General features: G+C 46.7%; 1 protein-coding gene across 1 annotated transcript in view; it reads left to right on the forward strand.

Moving 5' to 3' along the window:
- The window catches only part of LOC146857923 (voltage-gated delayed rectifier potassium channel KCNH8-like), a 1,483,167-nt gene that overhangs the window by 975,434 nt on the left and 488,256 nt on the right, over positions 1-19,477 (forward strand). Inside the window, exon 5 of the mRNA XM_085648652.1 lies at positions 2,290-2,539. Coding sequence (XP_085504778.1) covers positions 2,290-2,539 — 250 coding nt within the window. The remainder of the gene's footprint in view (positions 1-2,289; positions 2,540-19,477) is intronic.

The following is a 19,477-nucleotide window of genomic DNA, read 5'->3' on the forward strand; positions in this document are numbered from 1 at the left end:
CCAGGCAGGGCTGCCCCCTCTCCCCTTTGCTTTTTGCCCTATACATGGAGCCTATGGCGCAGCGTATTCGGGATAACCCGCTTGTCTCTGGCATTCACTTTGGGGGGGGGGGGGGGTCACACAGACTCAGTATACATGCGGAAGACATCAGAGTGACACTAGGGAACGCCCGGATCTCAGTGCCGGCTGTTCTGGAGGAACTGGGACACTTCTCCCAAGCAGCAGGATTCAAAATCAATGTCCACAAATCAGAGGCTCTAAATCTCACCTAGAAACCTCCCACACTTAGCTCCTTAAAACGTGTGCTTCCTATACAGTGGGCTACGGTGGTGATTCCCTATCTGAGGATCCAACTTTCCACATCCATACCCGGGACTTACGCTGTTGGAGACCACACATGTTATCTTGGCTGGGTCGGTTAGTGTCCATCAAGATGTATATACTGCCAAAGATCTTGTTCCTTTCCCAGGCCCTACCCCTGGAGACTCCTCTGGGCATGCTACGCACACTCCAGCAAGAGCTAGAATCCTAATTCTGGGCGGGCAAGAGGCCCAGACTGCAGCGCGACTTAAGTTCTTTGCCACCGGGGGAGGGGAGCTAGGGATCCCAAATCTGCAGGATTATTAGTGGGTGGCCAGATAAGGACAGGGCGCTAGCAGGGCGGTCACTGTGGCAAATACCCTTCCTGACAAAGACGACCAGACCTAAGAACCTCAATCTCACGTATGTAACACGGGCTCCTCTGAAAAGTTGGGACAAGATTGCGGTCAAAATGAACCTCACCACCTTCCCATCCCCCCTGACTCCTATTGTCGCTAACAGTTCCTTCTCTTCGGGGTTGAACGAAAAAGCCTTCACACGATGGACGGGGAGGTGTGTAGATCAATCGGGCACTTCTTTGACAAAGAAGTCCCGCTTTCTTTCAAAGTCTTTAGCAGCGAGCAGGGACTCCTGGAGACAGAACTATTTCACTACCAACAAATATGGCACTGGGTCATGCACCCGTAGATCCACTCCCTAGTGCAGCGTCGCCTAACCGCATTTGAAAAGTAGCTACTATCAAAAACTGACGACGCACATCTAATATCACAGCTATACTGCCTAATCAGACAGTCCCCACCAGCTCACAAGATGCCGAGCCAAAAGAGATGGGAACTTGACTTAGAGCGAACACTCACCCAGCACGAATGGCAGGACATTTACTACAGGGTCAAACACTCTGCGCGCAATGTGCTCAGTGTGGAGACAGCTACCAAAATAGCAACGTACTGGTACTATACTCCTGCTCGTCTCCACAAGTGCAACCCACTTAAAGATCCCTTGTGTTGGCGCGGTTGTGGCCTACCGGGTACCCTGACCCACGTACTATGGGACTGCCCTCAGTCGAAGCCCTACTGGGAACAGGTCCTAGGGGATATAGATACCCATTTCGAGAAGGAACTGCCCTGGTTCCCTGCATACGTCCTTCTGGCTTTTTTTACCAAACGCTATCAAGTTCCCTCTCAAATCACGTAGGGGCCATCAAATAGCTCTAGCCTTGGGAGCATCTCTTCAAAACATGCTCACACATTGGGGAACCAGCCGCCTTCCCTCACACAGGGACTGGCTGCATCGCATGTGGCATATCCTGGGCATGGAAAGGATTTCCATTTCACTAGTTGACAAACGTGCATCATTCCCAGTCCTCTGGGGACCCTTTTTATCAGTGCTATCTTCTGAGTTTAACTAAATCACCTGCCCGAAATACTTGAAGTTGCTGTGCCTTACTGGTCGGGTGCAGAAGGCCCCAATTCACAGCTTACCTAGAGTGTGGGATTCCAGCGATGGGGAGGGGAGGCAAGACACAGCTCAACTAGAGTGTGCGGTTCCAGCGATGGGGGGGAGGGTGGAGGGTTGGGAGGAGGGGTGGGCTCTCTCGGGGGGTGATGCTGTTGGGGTTGTTCAGTTCTTCCTTCTATTGCTTCCCACACTGTGGGATACCAGAATGCATACTGTGTCCTGTTGGTGTTATATCTCAATAAATACATTTTAAACAAAAAAAACAAAAGGAAAATTGCCCTTTCAAAACTGAAAATGAGGGTTCAGTGCCTCTTGAGTACTTGATATTTGGATTTTTCAGATGATGGAAGGAGATGTGACCAGAGAAGGTCAAGGTGTAACAGACACAATGTCCAGAAATAAAGAAAAATATCCACCCTCACCCCCTCTCCATCCTCCAGTCTGTGTTTACACATGATCTTTTCCTTCAGTTTCACTGGTTGATGGAACTCTCGGTTTTTTTCCCTTCAGAATGTGTTTGGGGAGAAGCCAGCCATCCCCGAGTACAAAGTAGCAGCCATCCAAAAGTCCCGCTTCATTCTGCTGCACTATGGCACCTTCAAAGCTGGCTGGGATTGGCTCATCCTGCTGGCCACATTCTACGTCGCTGTCACTGTCCCGTACAACGTCTGCTTCAGCATCGCTCGTGATGAGAACAACACCGCCTCGCGCAGCCCGCCCAGCGTAAGCGACATTCTGGTGGAGATTCTCTTCATGTTGGGTAAGAACCATTCTGCTTTATACTTCTGGGGAAGGAGGGGGCCGGGAAGGCAGTGTACTGGAGTGGTATTGCTTGGTGACCGGAAGTCCGAATCAATGTCTTCCTTACCTGGAAGAGATCAGTGGGGATCCGGGGTTACTTGGTGGCTCTGGTTGAAAAAACACTTATTCAGAGTACTTCCGACTATCTGCAAGTCTCGTTACCTTGAAAAAGCAAACCAAAGGATTGAGGTATTTAGAACCCTGTAAAACAGTATTTTCAACTACTTTTTTCTTTGGTAAAACATTTTTTTAAGTTCACATGGAATCGTGTAAAGAAAATGATTTAATCAACAGATATTATGAACATTGAACTTCACAAAATGCAGAATCCCCAAATCATGCAATCATTTTATTTCTTGCAATGCTATTTTCTGTCACTTGCTTTCAGCTTTAGATGATGAAATGTAACAATTGTCGGCTTCCATCTTTCTCTAAATTTGCTATTCTCTGACACATTTCAAGTACAATTATTATACAAGATGTTAGCCTTTTTGGACGCACCAGATTGCACTAGTCTTGTTCATCATTGTATTTCACTTTGACAACTTTCATGTTGATTTCGTTCATATTTCGAAGTGCAGGGATCCCTTGGGTGCCTTCAAGGTTTTATGCCTCATACAAAAAGACCCAAATTAAAGACCTCCCTCATCTTCAAAATACTCTATGTGCACGTCTCCGCTATTTCTTGCTCTACAACTCCCAATAAATAACAGGCACTGTCAAAGTCAATACGTTTCATCTTTTGTCTGGCAGTGTGGACCTACTGGTTTTGCCAATTGGTTTCACTAATGCTTTTTAGCAGGAAAATGTTGGTAATTAGCCATGAGTAGATATTTGGAGATGCAGCACGGATGTACACCCCGGGCAAAGCACATGAACATCCTTTTTTAAAATCCACTGATCCTCCTCCCAAAATCCAGACCCTCTTTTTCCAACTAGTTGTAAGTGTGTGGAAGTTGTGTTTCTTTGGGGTGCTAATATAGTGTTGAGGGTGGCAGTGTGGTACTGGGAGAGGAAGATCTGTGCTTATGGTTATAGTGTGGTGTGTAGAGATATTGGTTGGTTCGAGGGTTGTGATTGTGTAGTGATGGTGACTGTTTTTGCAGTGTTGAGTGTGCTAGTGTGATTCTGGCGTGGTTGACTGTGCACATTGGTGGTTGACTGTGCACATTGGTGGTGCAGTGCTGCGGGGACAGTTGCATCATGGTGTCATGTTACTGCAAATGTGGGAGGTGTAGTATGGTGTAGGGGTGGCAGTGCACTGTTGGGTGATGGATGTGTGTGCTGTTTGGGTGGTTATGAGGTAGCATTGTGGTGCTGTGAGGGCGGAGTGGTGCTTGGGGTTGTTAATGCATTGCTAAGAGTGGTAGTGAAGCGTGCGAATGAAGTGGTGTGTAAATAGCAGTGCAGTAATATGGGATGACAGTGGAGCTTTCTGCAGTGCTAGGGAAATAATGTGGTGCTAGAGGGTGATTGATAAAGTGATGTTGAAAGATGATCTGTCTATGATATCCTTGGCAAGGCTCTGTTGCTGTTTGTAACTCTATGCTAAAGGTGGTATTTTGGCTGTGAGGATGCTGTGCAATGTTTTTATTTGGTTGTAGATGGCGGCAGTGGTTTAATTGTGAATGGTAGTATGGTGGTGGCATTTAGTGATTCTTTGATGAGGCTCACACTTCGGCGAGAGTCGGTGGTAGTGTAGTGCTTTGGGTGGAAGCACAGTGATGGAAGTTTCAATGCAGTGATGGGGTAGAAAGGCAGTGGGGTGGTTCTGCAAAGCTGTAGGGTGGAAGGGTAATGCTAGGGAGCTAAGGGATGGTGTTTGGATTTGGTAGGACAACACATTCTCAGGGTGATAGTGTGGCGCTGGAGTGGGGTAGCACAGTAATGGAAGATTAGAATGTGGTGATGTTAAGTGATAGTGTTGAGAGGGCTAGATATGGGATCCAGAAGAGCTTTTGAGTTGTTAGTGTGGTGCTGAAGTGTGATAATATGATGCTGTGGCAGTGGTAATGCAGTAGTGTGGAGCAAAGTGCAGTAATGGTAGTGCAAATTTGGTTGTCTTACTTTAGACCTGGGGTGGCAACAGAGATTGGAGTAGCAGTTGTCTGAACCCGGAATTTAATAGTGCAGTGTTGTAGGTTAGCAGTAAGGTTAAAGAAGTGCTTAGTTATTAAATGGAAGTGCGGTGGTGGGGTTGGCCATGCAGGGGCGGGTTGAAACATGAAAGGCGTTGGTACAGTCTAGTCTGTTGATGGTCCAGGGATTGTTCTTAAACGGGGTGAGCACAGCAGCAGGCCTGCTAGTGCACTGGTGGTTAAATTTCACAGACTCTAAATCCACAATGTAAATTCTCTTTAGTATCCATTCCATTACACAAGCAAAAATCCACCAGCTGAATGTACTGACGTGTTCCTAGGATATGGCTCTTTACACACTGCTGAACCAGCACCTTCCCAGATATGCTGGTTCACAAAATTATAATGATTAGTTACATTAGGTATTTGTGATTCAAAATGCAAGGTTTTTGAGGTCACCTTCCAGAACAGTGTCAGAGCTAAGAGTTCTTCCGCTTGAAGCGTCAAGAGTCAAAATTATTCACAAAAGCAGTCTAGATAAATGTTTAAGCGCAAAAGAGGGCCCAATTCCCATCTCCAGTTTCGAAAAACCAATTGAAGAATGTCTTTTTTGTTAGTTCAAAGTACTCTTAATCACAGCTTGTTGTTTTTCCATTCCTGGCACAACATTAATAATTTACCACCCGTGGGTACTTAACTAAAGGGTTTGGAGGCAACGGGATTACTCGAGGAAGAGGATGTGCAATATTTAAAGAGGCCACAGGTGGCTTCCTTTCATCTCAGGGTCCTGTCACACAGGTTGGCGTGCATCCAGCGGTTTGAGCCTAGTCTGGCTCGGATCTAGGCAGACGATTTGGTTGCAATCAGGATAGCAACTTTGTACATATGGCCAGTCACTTCCAGATGTAGATGTGAGTTCTTCTCCAGATGTTGTCCGGGGAGAATCAAGTTTATTTTGCACACCTTTCTGAGTGGACTAAACAGGGCTGACATTTTAACCCCTTGTGGAATTTTCTGAAATGCCCCGTTGATTGGTCCTCTGAACACTACTGCTCTGTGGGATTGGTTATTTTAGGTTGAACCTTCAGCCCGGGTGAGGACTGTAATTGTGCCCCTTAGCTGACCAACCTTCATATGGGACTTTTCACTGTTAATCATTTACCTCCAGGTGTGGTGTTAGCTTCTGATCGCCAACTTACATTTTTTTATTTTTTTATTTCATAGTACAGATAAACTCACAAATAAATACAATACATTTCATTTGAGGGACAAGACTGATCAGAGACTTTTACTTAAGATCGGGGTTCCATCAGAAAAAAATATGTTTTTAAAATAACACAAAATTAAATCTTACAAAAAATATCCCATGTGTTACTATTCATCCCCCTCCCATATTTTTGGGAATTTCCATAATGCCCCTACCCTTAAAACCTACAATTTTTACCTTGCTTTCACCTGTTGCATATTATGAACCCAAGACTCCTAAGAAGGAGCTTCCCTTGATTTCCATTTTTGAACAATACGCGATTTTGCCACCAAGGATGCTATAACGAAGAGCTGCCTTTGCCATTAAGATAGGTTAAGATTACCATATGCCAAAAAGGGCTCCCAAAGGGTCAGGTGCTAACAAACCCTGGAGTATCATGGCGAGCCACTGGAAGATCTTATTCCAAAATGCAACTAGTACTGTGCAAGTACAGCAAACATAAAGCCAGTCTCCTATATCTAGCTCACATCTAAAGCACACCTCAGACGTTGTAGAAAATATTTTATGTAAGTGATCCGTCATATAGTAGGGCATTAATTCGGAGAGGAAGGCCATTCTTTTAAAATGTGCCCCTCTAATTGCTTTGTGAGTCCATTGGTTGTATTGCTTCAAGGTAGAGAGTTCTATCCTACACGCCGTGGAGATCTCTATCTTATTCATATAAATCTGTACCAGTTTGACCTCCAATTGTTACACTAAAGTATGATACCAGTTGCACATAGTAGGCGCGACTAATAGTGGAGGCTAGGGAGTCTCTCAGGGGCTGGATTCTTTGCAGGAAATGGTGAAACTGGAGATATGAGAAAAACAAGGAACCAAAAATGGCTGTATTAGTCTTCTGCATCTGCCTCCAGTATTTCAAAGCTCCTGAAGTGAAAAAAATCTTTAAAGCTGAGGATCCCAGCTTCTTCCCCGTCCTGAATGTGCCCTTTTTCTACCTGGAGACCTAGAAGATCACACTTATTCAGTCGCATATCTTGATGAAGTTCGGGGAAAAAGTACTCTTCCTTCAGTGGAACGTGCATAGAAAGCACGATAAAAGGGAGCTTATAACGAAAACGTTTCTGGAGCCTAGGAACTTTTTAAAAAGGAGAAAGCTGCATTCTATTTCCCTAAAGCATTAGCTCTCGAGATAAAAAATATTACAAGGATTCAGAGGATTTGCAGAGCAAAGATTCCAATCTAAACAAGCATTTGCAATGCAATAGGTCTCGCATTTGCGAGAGTTTAAGCTATTGGCATTGTAAATGACGATGCCTTTTATTTATGTGTTGGTTTTCAAAACATCAATAAAAGGAATTGTCATTTACAATGCCAATAGCTGGGGGAGGAGCCAAGATGGCGACCGGAGCAGTCGCTTGAGCGCCCGGCTCCGTCGGCCCTTGGCCTCGGACTATCATCCTGATTCCTATCCTTGCCGATTTTCGAGGTGAAACGCGTGCGACGACGCGCTGACTGCGCCGCCGCTTTCCCGAAGTCTTAGCCCGCCCGGATGCCGGAGTTTTTGGTGCCTTTGTTCCCCGCCCTGGACCCTTGCTCTACTGTGGCCTCGGCCGGCCCCCTGGAATCGTTGCAGTCACCGGACCCGCTGGTGCAAATCTGAGCCCGAGGTCCCGATCCCGCCTCACGCCACGCACGGTCGCCAGAAGAGCCGGGAGAGAGACGCCCGGACACCTCCTGTACCCTGCATCTGATGGGCTGGAGCCAGAGGGTAAGCCCCGGTGTGGCGGGTCTCCTACCCCGCTCTGTGGACCACGCTGTAGAAGGCTGCAGACCCCCTTCTTCTATGGTCTAGTCGGCTGCAAAGAGAGTCTGAGGGAGGGGAAGAGACTGCTGGCTTTCACCTGTTGCGGCGCAGACCTGTTGGGAATTGCCTCCTTGTCACGATCCCCCCCCTGGCCACGGTACCGTTCAACGGTAAAACATGGCGCTGATTGCCTGCTCGCTGCTGGGGGGTGATGCTCCGGTCTCGCCCGCTGCCCGCTTCGCCCTCCCTCTACCAGACTCCAGCTCCCCAGTGCCGTCCCGGATTGCTGCCGTTGGGGGGACGCAGCTTCCGCTGACATACGGCTCCGTTCTGGCTGCCCTGCGGGACTTTCGTCTGCAATTGTGTGTCGGCTTGCAAACGCTGAGTGAGCGGTTCGACTCTACACTGTCTGCTGCGGGCCGTGAGCGCCCCGTTTGTGATCAACAAGACATGAGTCGGCCAGTGCTGTGGTCCTCCTGCGGGGAAGCAACAACTGGGTATAACGGTGCTACACTGGTGTCTGCATTTGGCTTTCCCGGCGCTCAGGATCAATCGCTCTCCTGCTCAATGGCAGATACTTTGTTTCCCCGGTCATTGTCGCCTGCTTTGTTGTTGCCTGCCTCACCGTGCCCGCAGGAGTTTCCAGCTGTTCACGGTGGCCTACGACTCCTTTTATGTGGAACTCATGTACTTTACAAGCCAGGTCTGGATTTTATATGGTGTGCAAGGGGACCTCAATAGATGATCGGCGGCCATTTTGTGACTCTACTTCTCCATCTTCTCCCAAGTGGCCATATTGTCTTTGTCTGTTCGGGATGCGGGGCATTCACGAGGGGGCGGGTCTAATCGTACGCCCGCGATCGGGCCAGGGCTAGATTACTTTCTATCATAATGGCTTCACGGCCGGGCTGGACTGGGACTGGAATTGTCTACTTATGTTGTGCGCACTCGTCGCGATCTGTCTGCCTTCATTTCCGTGGTGTTACATGCTATCTTCCCACGACCGCCTTAGGGTGTAGTGGGGTTTCGGTGTGTGGAGGCTTGGCTGGCCGGTGGTGTCGGGCGCTCCTGAGGATACGTGGGCTCCTCCCCGCCTCCTTTCTTCTTTCTTCTCTTAGTTTCTTTACTCTATTCCTACTTTCTCTCTCGTCTATATTTCGGGTTCATTGGGCGACAGGCACTATGCTGGGGGGGGGGTAGGCCATAGCCTCCGCATTGGTGTAGGGTGGGGGGGTAATTTACTGTTTCCTTTTTAGTTCTATGGGCCTCTTTCTTTCATGTCTCTGCGCTATACTTGTTTCGATTCGGGGTCCGGGTGTGGGGTGGATTGAGTGGGGGCGGCTTTTAGGGGGTGCGTATTTACTACTGTGATGATCCTGTTATCTAATTGCATCGCCTTACTGTATGAGATTTTCTATGGCTGTTTTAATGATGCTGCTGCTCTCCAGTGTATGAAGTCGACTTGCGGACTCGAATCTCCTTGTTTCTATCCTTTACTGACTTTTTTCCCGATAAAAATTTTTTTTTTTTGAAAACCTTAAAATTAACCTTCACTTCTCCTTCCCCCGGTGTCAAGGATCCCTCCAGTGTATGAATCCTGAATCGTTGCTAATCTTGACCTTGACGCACAGGGGATGTATTGTTTGTCTCTGTGCTCAACCGTATTGTGGCCGGCCTGATGGTTGTAGGCCCGTATTTGTTCTTTTACTATGCACAAATAAAGGTTTTTAAAAAAAAAAAAAAAAAAAAATACAATGCCAATAGCTTAAACTCTCGCAAATGCGAGACCTATTGCATTGCAAATGCTTGTTTATTTTGTTCATATCTATCTCTTTTGTGCTTTGAAATGCCGGACAATTCTCTAATAAACCCAGTCTGTAGATGTGAAGTGATGTGCACGTATGTTAACATGTGATACTTATTACATGCGTGTATTTTCCGTGCGCGCTCCTCTTGGTCGCGTGTAAGACCTTGAGTTTTCAGAGCCTTTCACCTTAATATTTAAAATTTGGTTCATCGGCCGGATGTGCCCGTATTTCTGAAAGATGATCGGCCCAGCGTAGTCACTTACATGAAGTAAATCCGCTTTACTCTGAACACGCTTGGATGCTTGTTTCCGGTCCAGGGAAGACATGGCTTGGCAGTTCAGGCTGGACTGTCCCCATGAGGTACAGGGTCAGACTGATTTGCATATGGCCATGTCTGAACTGGGGTGGTGGAGTGGGCTAAAGAACGGTAATGGATTAAACACAGATCAGTTGACTGGGGATGAGTGCTTGCAATGTTCAACACTCAGTCTGTCATCCCCTTTGGTTTTGCTTTGTTCGCCCTAAGTTGGCAGGGTATGCCCAGACGTGGGTCCCTTGCTGACTTTGCCACTGGATTCAAGCTAGCCTGGCTGATGACGCCTGATTAGCCAGAAACCGGTCCCAAGATGCTTGTTTTCGGTCCAGGGAAGACATGGCTTGGCAGTTCAGGCTGGACTGTTCCCATGAGGCACAGGGTCAGACTGATTTGCAGATGGCCATGTCTGAAATGGGGTGGTGGAGTGAGATAAGAATGATGATGGATTAAACCCAGATCAGTCGACTGGGGGTGAGTGCTTGCAATGTTCAACACTCCGTCCATCATCCCCTTTGGTTTCACAAGGTGTAGGAGTCACATTTCATCAATACTGGTAAGCAGTAGAGTTTAAGAGTACTTGCTCTGAAGCCACACAAACTCAGAATTTAAAATGCAACACCATGTTTGGGGGTTCTCTTTAATAATAAGAATTGATTTTGTGCCAAATTAACCATTTTTGCAACACCAGGATAATGAAAGACTGAGGAAAATTCAGAATGCCCCAATTCATACCTTGCAGTTTGCATGCAGCTCTTCGATGACAGTTAAAAAAAAAGCATTTGCAATGCAATAGATCTCGCTTTAGTTAGTGACAGTTTCAGCTATTGGTGTTGCAAATGAAAAACTTTGTTAGATTTATTTTTCTGTCCAAAAATATGCCAGCAGTAGCATAAGCAATAAAAGAAATTCCACAAAGCAAGGAAACTGTGCAGTACCACAGGCTTTTACTAGGAGTCCCTGTGGAGTTGTAAAGGGACCGCTATTAGCCACACAAGGTACTGCAAGACAATAACGTACTTTATTACAAACATATGTACTAATAATGTGCCGCCCAGAGCATTCTTTATTTAAGTAACTGGGAAAAGTATATACACTTCATCACAATGTGTCCAGTCTGTCTTCAGTAAGCTCCATAAAGCGAGCTGTACATGTACAGGTTCACCTTTTGGGGGCAGGGAGGGGGGGGCACATACACATGAACAAAACTGATTAACTAATATAATCGATACAGGCTGGAAAAACCCACACACACCATCCCACCCAATGATGGAGGGTTACAAACTTAAGCAGTTACATGCTGGTTCAAACTTTTCCATCGCAGGCTAATGATGTCCAAGTAGCCCCCTTTTCAATGGAGTTAGGTAATGTTCTTCTAGGCCCCATGCTTAACTTGGAAGGTTAAAATGCAAGATCTGTAGAGCACACCTTCCCGTGAATGACAGAGCCGCTGCGAAAAATCAACAAATAAAAGGGACACAACTTATCAATAGAAGAGCAACAATATGGGTGGACAGCTTGAAAACATGAGTACTGTGGGCGGATCAGTCAGCTGGTGTAAGTACTGCCAGTGGTGGTGAAAAATGGTGGTTATTTTTTATTTCCTAACAAAATGAAATAAACTATAAAAGTGCTGTTGCATCACTACAAAAAAAGGGTAAATTAGTTAGAAAATGAAGCAAGAAAAATGGATAAATAGTATCCTGGGCTGAACCAAGAGAATAGTCCAAACAGAGGACGCAGTTCAAAAAACAAATAAAAGGCTAGAATATAAATGCTGGGGAGAATGAAGTCCATCATCCTGCCAAGGAGAAGAGTAATTGACAAACAACTGGTGTCCACCACAATGGCTCCTTGGAATAAACACATGCCAGGGTTTTATGAGGCATATATATTGAAGCGTGCTCCTCCATCCACCTCTACCACCTATGACCTCACAGAAAGAACGTACTCACCTAGACAAGTCAAGGCTTGCACTGGAAGCTGCTCCTCTAAACGGAAATGTTTAACAATAATCACAGAAAGCAACAGTTCAGCTACTTAGCTGATCCAGGTGGAGAGAGGCCAAGGCTTTTAGAAGGATATGTAGATGTTCTCAGGTTGACCATGGTTTAATCAGTATACGATCCTTCCACTACCTCTCAGTAAAGTCAAAGGCAGAACTGAACCTTTAGACAGAACAAGAGCCCTTGAAGAAAATATTAATACCTTACTTGTGCTTGTACATGGGACTTAAATATGAAATAATAATTACAAAAAAACAATCAAGAATTGAAATGTCTGACAGACAAATAGTTGAGATTCCAGAAAAACGAATGCTCAGAGGAGCAATGATATTTAAAATTGAGCTCATTGCTTTAAAAAGGCTACAATTACATTTAATTTTTCAATGAATCCTGTCAAGATGTAGAATGTACATTTATCAGAGTGAATGTTTGGAAGAGGTCATTTGAGAATTTTTTGACATCAGATATTTTGCCTCTTTTTGAGTTACCCTATTCCCAACTGAAAAATGCTTATGTAACAATAGAATCACGAGACCGGGTAAAAGGAGTTCACACAACATCGCATGAGAGAAAAGGCAGAAGACGAGGTTGCGGGCTAAATGAAAAAGTTTAAAAGGGCTGAACACAGGAAAACGGCCTACATCTGAAGAAACCTTCCTGCATTTGAACAGGTGACATAAGCAAAGCCCTTTCATACTTTTGAGTAGAAGACAAAGAAAAATAACAGTAAAAGACGGCAACTGCAATTAACCAGAGGCCTACTCTTTAACCTCCTGTAGTCGTAATACCATGCTCGGACTTATCACATCTGTCTATAGCTAGAAAAGTCATTGAGAAGTGATACCAGCAGTGCGAGGTTTCACTCTGACTGAAGCGAACACCTTCAGCTAGAAAATAACATTTTAGCAGTGAGGAGTGCTCAAAGAGCAGCCCTGATATACACCTTTACTAATGGTGGACAGGTGTGGGTGGGTGAGACAAGCATTTATATGCAGTGGGGGAGCAGCAAAATGTCATTTTAGGATAACTAGGGTTACGGGGCTTTCCTTTACGTACGGAAAGATCTGCAGCAGGAAGTAGTCAAAATAAATGAACACCTGGACACAAACCAAATGCGAGTCTCAAAACACAGTGAAATAAATCATCAAAAAAATCCAGTCATGCAGTCATGAATAGAGCAAATACATAATAATGGTATTGTTTTGAACGTTTGGCGCTGAAGCAAATACCATGCACAGGGAGCGTTGAGGGAATAGTTCCTCCCTTTTCGATGTTCCGATAATGTTTTCTAAATGATTGCATTTAGATGCATATCATGTCAAATTGCAAAATAAAAACATAGCCGAATCTGCCTGGGCTAGCTGCTCTGGTGTCATGAAACACTTACATTATACTACTCGATAAATGGTGCTAGTCTGCTTCCGCCTTATACAGGAAACTATGTTGTGCATGGGTAAAGGAGAGCACAACAAGCCCAGAAGCAAGGTGTCGTCCTACCCTGTTTTGGACAAACGTGCCGGTAGGAGAACAGAAATAAACATCCGGATGCATTAGTGAAATTTGCAGAGTTCTCCAAGAAGTGCTATTAGCGGTGGAAGGTAAGTATGTCACAAACTGACCCACGCTTCTGCCACAGTTTTTGGGTGGGGTAGTGGAGGGCACTACCAAGCTGGGGTGGAAGTGGGAGAAGACTGTGCTGAGTGTTTCATCACAGTTCTGGTCTGGGGTAGTGGAGGGTGGTCCTAGGCTGAGCTGAGAGAAGCTTATGCTGAGTGTTTGATCACTGTTCTGGGTGGGGTGGGGGGGCAATATGAAGCTGAGGTGGGAGTGGGATAATACGCCTATGCTGAGTGTGCGGGAGTTCCGAGGATGGGCGGTGCTGGAAGACTACCAATTAGGAGTAAAGCAATTTAGTATTTGCACTTAGGTGAGGGGTGGAGTTTTCATAGTACCGAAAATAGCACAAGCCATTTAAAAGACAGGAAAAGTTGCAGCAAAAGTAAATCTGCATGCTTCAAGCCGCCGGACGTTTTTTTCCTATTTATTTACTTTTGGTACAATTGTGGCACTCGCGGGATGTTTAAAGCTAAACTGTGGTGACGCCATTGTAAACAAGAGTCACCTGGATGAACCAATACCAATCTAGCATAGCCCCGCTGCCCAGTACAAACAGGTACAGATATGCTTTAGTAGATAGGGAGCTGACGCGTTTTGGCGCTATGCTAGTGAAAGGTTATAGATTGCAGGTGTTGGAGGCTAAAGGCACCCGATGGTTGTCTGTCTGTGCTCGAAGCTCTTCATACACGATGCTCAGTAAAACAAAAGGACTTAAAACATTCTATTCTTTGGAACTTATATACATCAAAAGCATGTGGCAGACGCGCAGCTAAATAAATAAATAAAAGCGGGCGCAGTGCTAAACATTGTATATATTTTGAAGAATTTAACGGACAACGAAGCAAACGAAAAAAAAACATCAAATCTGACCTTCAAAAAGTTTCGGCTGCAAGGTTCGGTACAGTCCACTGACGATGGTCTTCCTGTTAAGTACAAACAGCCCCAAGATTAATAGATACCCGTTCTTCAATAGCATGTCTTGCCTTCTTTAACATTATTTGACCTCTGTAGAAGCGTCATTGCGGGAGATATGGCCCTAGTGCCCCTCCAGAGAATGGGGAGGAGGGTACGACGAGTCCGCTGACCGTTGGCGGGGTGAGAAATAGCACCATTGAATGCATCCGGAGCGGCTGCTCTCCTGGAGCTCTCCCGATGATTCTGCAACTGCGTCACAATCGATTCACCCACACGGGTTCGTAAGCAATCCACGAGGACGTTCGCGCAATATTAAAAATATTTACTTAAGCACGAAAGAAGACGCTCCAGAAAATGCGAGTTCAGTGACGCTGCACGCGTTGACGTCCCGGAATGAATGTACGTAAAAGTTCAGCGGGGATGAGTAATCTGCGTGTTTTTCTGCACGTTATGAATTCCGTAGGCAAAAAGGCTGATTTGGTTCTCTTCTAAATGCTGGGGTACGTCTAAACTACTTTTTTCAACATTGAAAACAATGGTTTAACTGATATATTTATTAGTCTGAACAGAAGGTTTTTTTTTTTTTTTCAAGTATGAAATATTCCCCCGAAATAATTGAACATGACATGGGTAATCTTAAAATATTGTGTCCGTTCCTTACGGTTAAGATATTGTGCATTAATCAAACATCGTCAATTATTCCATATATGCCAATTAACCCCATTCAAGCAGGAGACTCACGATTTTGTAAGCCAAAATTTGGCTGTCTCTCTCTCGCCTAAAAGTGCCTCTGCTTGTATAGAAGTCTATGGGAAACAAGCCCGGCGGTCGGCGGAGCGTGGCGCGCGCGCGCTTGGGGGCGTGTGCGTCTGCGCTTCTCAGAAGCGCGTCCACCGACCCCGATCGCTGCGCGTGCCCCGGTCTGTCTCCCTTGAGAGGCATCAGGGTAACAATAGTTCTATGTCAGGACAGGAGGCTCCGATTATGCTTTCTCATTTCTTTACTAGAAATGCTCAGCAGCCAATAAGAACTCAGTATATGTAACAAAAAACTACAATACCCATAAACACTAGGGTATGACGTATATAACCATAGAGTCCACAGTATAAAAGGTAATATGGCAAGTACAACATCCTCTTTCTTTGCTGCTCCGCAGCCAGTTAAGTGCTTATTTCTTTTCTTCTGCATTACGCTGTGTATTTGCATGCATGCTGATTACTGTAGCATTTTGCTTTCAAGGTTTCGTTGCTTCGTAACGTTTAAACTTGTTTGTTTATATTGCCATGGTTACGAATTTGCATGCACGCTTGATATTTCCGTTTCGCTCACCGCGCTTGTCTTTTCACGTGCGGGGAGCGTGTGGTTCACCTCCCGTTGTCGGGCGCTTTGCGCCCGCGTTTTGTTGGTGGAGAAGGAGTCAGGGGCTGCGCTGCGAGTGCTCCATCTGTCAAAATACCGGGCGGCTGTTACCGCGCATGCGCGGCGGCCATATTTGTTTATTGAATCAGGTGTTTCTCGCCTGTCAGAGCGGTCGCTTCGCACCGAGAGCCCACAGCCTGCGTATTTGCCCCTATTACGCCCATTTGCTATTGAAAACGTTTGGGCTGTATTAATAAGCATAGGCATTGCCTAGAGTGCTAGTTTTTTGCTGACAGCAAGCCCTCCCTCCACATTTGAATTTTATTTAATTAAGTGTTCAGATTTATCTACACTTTGGCTTGCTGTGGGGTTTTTCACTCCCCCTGCATTGTGCCTTTGGCCACTATTGATTTATTTTTTTCTTGTGGGCATTGATTTCTGTTACACTCTGTGTCACGATGGAAGAATATTATGAGGAGGATGGCTCTTATTATTATGAGGAGGATCCTTCTGGCTCTTTGGAGCATGATTTGGTGGAAGCGCTAGATCAAGGGGTGCAACACTCCGTGAATAAGGCGCTTGTGCGCGCTATAAATCCTTTGAAGCGACATTTGTCTCTTTACGCGCAGCAGCAGGGTTGGTTACCGCCTGCACGTGCGTCAAAGTCTCCTGTCAATCCCCATAGGTCTGATTTTCAGCGGTTGGCTAAAACACTGTCTTCGGACACGGCCACTCCTAAAGGGTCGGCTGAGACCTCTTTTTCTTCCTTCCATGATCCTGATGCTGATGATGCTCATTCCTCCTCTTCTGAGTTTGACCCACCTCCTCGGAAAAGGGCTCGCAAGGAGCATTTTTGTTGACGCTCCTTCCAATCCTCCCATTCTAACGTTTGAACCTTCAGAAATTTTGCATCCCCACTCCTCTTCTTGGTTACCTTCACCAGCGGTGGCTGATTATGTGCAATCTCACATTCGCCAACCTTTTGCTCAGGATGTCCGAGCCCGCATGAGATCTGAGTGTCCCCGTCCTGATCTGGCGGACCATTTAGCCGAGACACCGGAGGTCGACCCTACCATGGTCACCTACCTTAAGAAGTACGCAAGAGACCCCAAAAAAGGTTTGGGCAGATCTTGACGCTCCTGCCAGGATAAATTATTAGATTTATTGGGCCCACTCACAAAAATGTTGGATTTGGGTGTTCTAGCTAAAGAATCATCGGCTCTGGTGAACCCGGATGAACTCATTCAATGGGCCCAGAGGGCCATATGTCAGTTGGGCAATGCCAATTGTGCTCTTTCATGCGAACGACGCCGCTCCATCCTTCTCCGCCTGGATCCCAGGCTGGCGGAGCTCTCCTCTTCAGAGGCCGGTCCATTGGCTCAGGGGCTTTTATTTGGTCAACCATTCCTCAAAGAACTTTCCAGTTTTGTGGCCACTTTCAGTGGCCTTGACAAGGCCCAAGCCTCGCTGCGGCGGGCGTTTCGGCTGGTTTTTGCAAAGGCCGGGCGTCTTAGGGGACGTTCGTTCGGCCGCGGATCCCAACAAAATTCTCAACGAGGATTTCAGTCCCACAGTGGAGGTGGACAGGATTCCGGCTTTACCACCCGCTCAAACTTCTATCCCTCCCGTAAGGGAAGGGGACAGTTCCGGAAAGGTCGCTTCGGAGGACAGCAAGGAGGTCCTCACGACTTCAATACTTCAGGTGAGGCTGATTCCTTTTTTCGATGTGGTTTTGGGGGGAAGGCTCCAGTTTTTTCTCCACAATTGGCAGCTAATCTCCAGCGATGCTTGGGTTCTCGAAACTGTTCAGGGCTACAAAATAGAATTTTATCAGCCCACACCTCAACCTCTCCTTCCCACCCCGTTGGTCTTTTCTCTTCAAGATCAGGAGATCATTTCATCGGAAGTCGACTCCCTTCTTGCGAAAGGGGCTATTCTTCACACTAGCCGCCATCCAAGAGGGTTTGTGAGTTCGGTGTTTCTGGTTCCGAAACGAGGGGGTGGATCCCGCCTTGTCCTTAATCTAAAAAAGTTCAACGGCGGAGTGGTTTATCGACATTTCAAGATGGAGGGGATCCATCTTTTGCGAGATCTTCTCCGAGCGGGAGATTGGATGGTTCGTCTAGATCTCAAGGACGCCTATTTGTCAGTTCCAATCTTCAAGCCTCATCGGCGGTTTCTCCAGTTCCAGTGGCAAGGGAACTGGTTCGAATACCAAGTCCTTCCGTTCGGCCTCTCGTCGGCACCCTGGTGCTTCACGAAACTTCTGAAGCCAGTGGTGGAACACTTACGTGCTCGGGGTCTCCGCATGATTGTCTATCTGGACGACATTCTGATCATGGCAGATTGTCCTCACAAATTAATCTTGCATCTCGATTGGACGATCGATCTTCTCCAATCCTTAGGGTTTCTTGTGAACCCGCAGAAATCTGTCCTCACCCCTTCTCAGGTGATGGAGTTTCTAGGTTTCCAGGTCAATTCTCTGACCTGTCAACTTCTGTTACCCACTCAGAAGATTCGTTATATCAAACGGGAGTTGGTATCGATTATCTCCAAATGGATTGTGTCATTGAGATCTATAGCTCGTGTAGTCGGTCTTTTGGCGTCTTCAATTCAGGCGATTTTCCCAGGTCCTCTGCATTACAGGGCATTACAGCGGTTTAAGATCCGTCATCTCCAGCAGGGTCTACGCTATTCCGATCAGATTCCTCTTTCAGAGGAGGCGAGGTGCGAGATGCAGTGGTGGTTGGACCACATGGAGGCCTGGAATGGACGAGCCCTGTTCGGTTCTTCCCCGGAGATGGTGATCGAGTCCGATGCCAGCCAGTGGGGCTGGGGAGCCCGGTGCGGTCCCATTTCAACGGGGGGTCGTTGGTCCCCTCAGGAGTTGTCTCTTCACATCAATTGTCTGGAACTCCTGGTGGGGTCCTTTGCGATTTGTTGCTTCACGCCTCTTCGAGCCAATTGTTGCATTCTTCTTCGCATGGACAATGTGTCCGCGGTTCGGTATGTCAGCAAGTTGGGCGGCACAAGGTCCAAGCTTTTAGCGGAGATCGCCAAAGATTTTTGGCACTTTTGTCTACAGAAGAAGATCACTGTTATTGCAGAGTATCTTCCAGGCCGCAACAATCTTATTGCGGATTGGCATTCGCGTCACCTTCGGGATTTCAGCGACTGGAGGCTTCATCCTCGCATCTTTCGTTCCCTTCGTCGGTTTTGGGGACAGAGTCACATCGACCTCTTTGCCTCTCGCCTCAACACGCAGCTTCCCTGGTTCTTCAGTTGGAGACCGGATCCGGAAGCCCTGGCCACGGACGCATTTCTCCAGTCCTGGCCTGCCCTTCTGTGCCATGCCTTTCCTCCGTTCATCGTTATCAGTCAGAGCTGATTCTGATTGCTCCTCTGTGGAAGGCTCAGGCTTGGTTCCCAGTTCTTCTGGAAATGTGTTGTGCGGTGCCGATCCTTCTTCCCCAGAAGTGGAATCTTTTGCTGGACCCTCTCGGGAATCCGCATCCCCTGATCCAGTCAGGCTCTCTCCGTCTTCTGGCTTGGCGACTTTCGGGGACCGTTGGTCGGTCCCAGGCCTTTCACGCGGACGCTTGCAAATTTATCAGTGGATCTTGGGCACCCAACACCCACAAACGCTACGCAGGTTCTTGGAAACGATGGTGTGATTGGTGTGTTCAACGGGAGGCTGATCCCGCTACAGCGGATGTCTCTCTAATTATTAATTTCTTAGCTTCTCTTGCCTCTTCAGGCTTAGCTTATCGCACGGTTAACAACTTCC

The sequence above is a fragment of the Triturus cristatus genome, chromosome 3_2 (genome assembly GCF_964204655.1).
Source record: "Triturus cristatus chromosome 3_2, aTriCri1.1, whole genome shotgun sequence".
Taxonomy (NCBI): domain Eukaryota; kingdom Metazoa; phylum Chordata; class Amphibia; order Caudata; family Salamandridae; genus Triturus; species Triturus cristatus.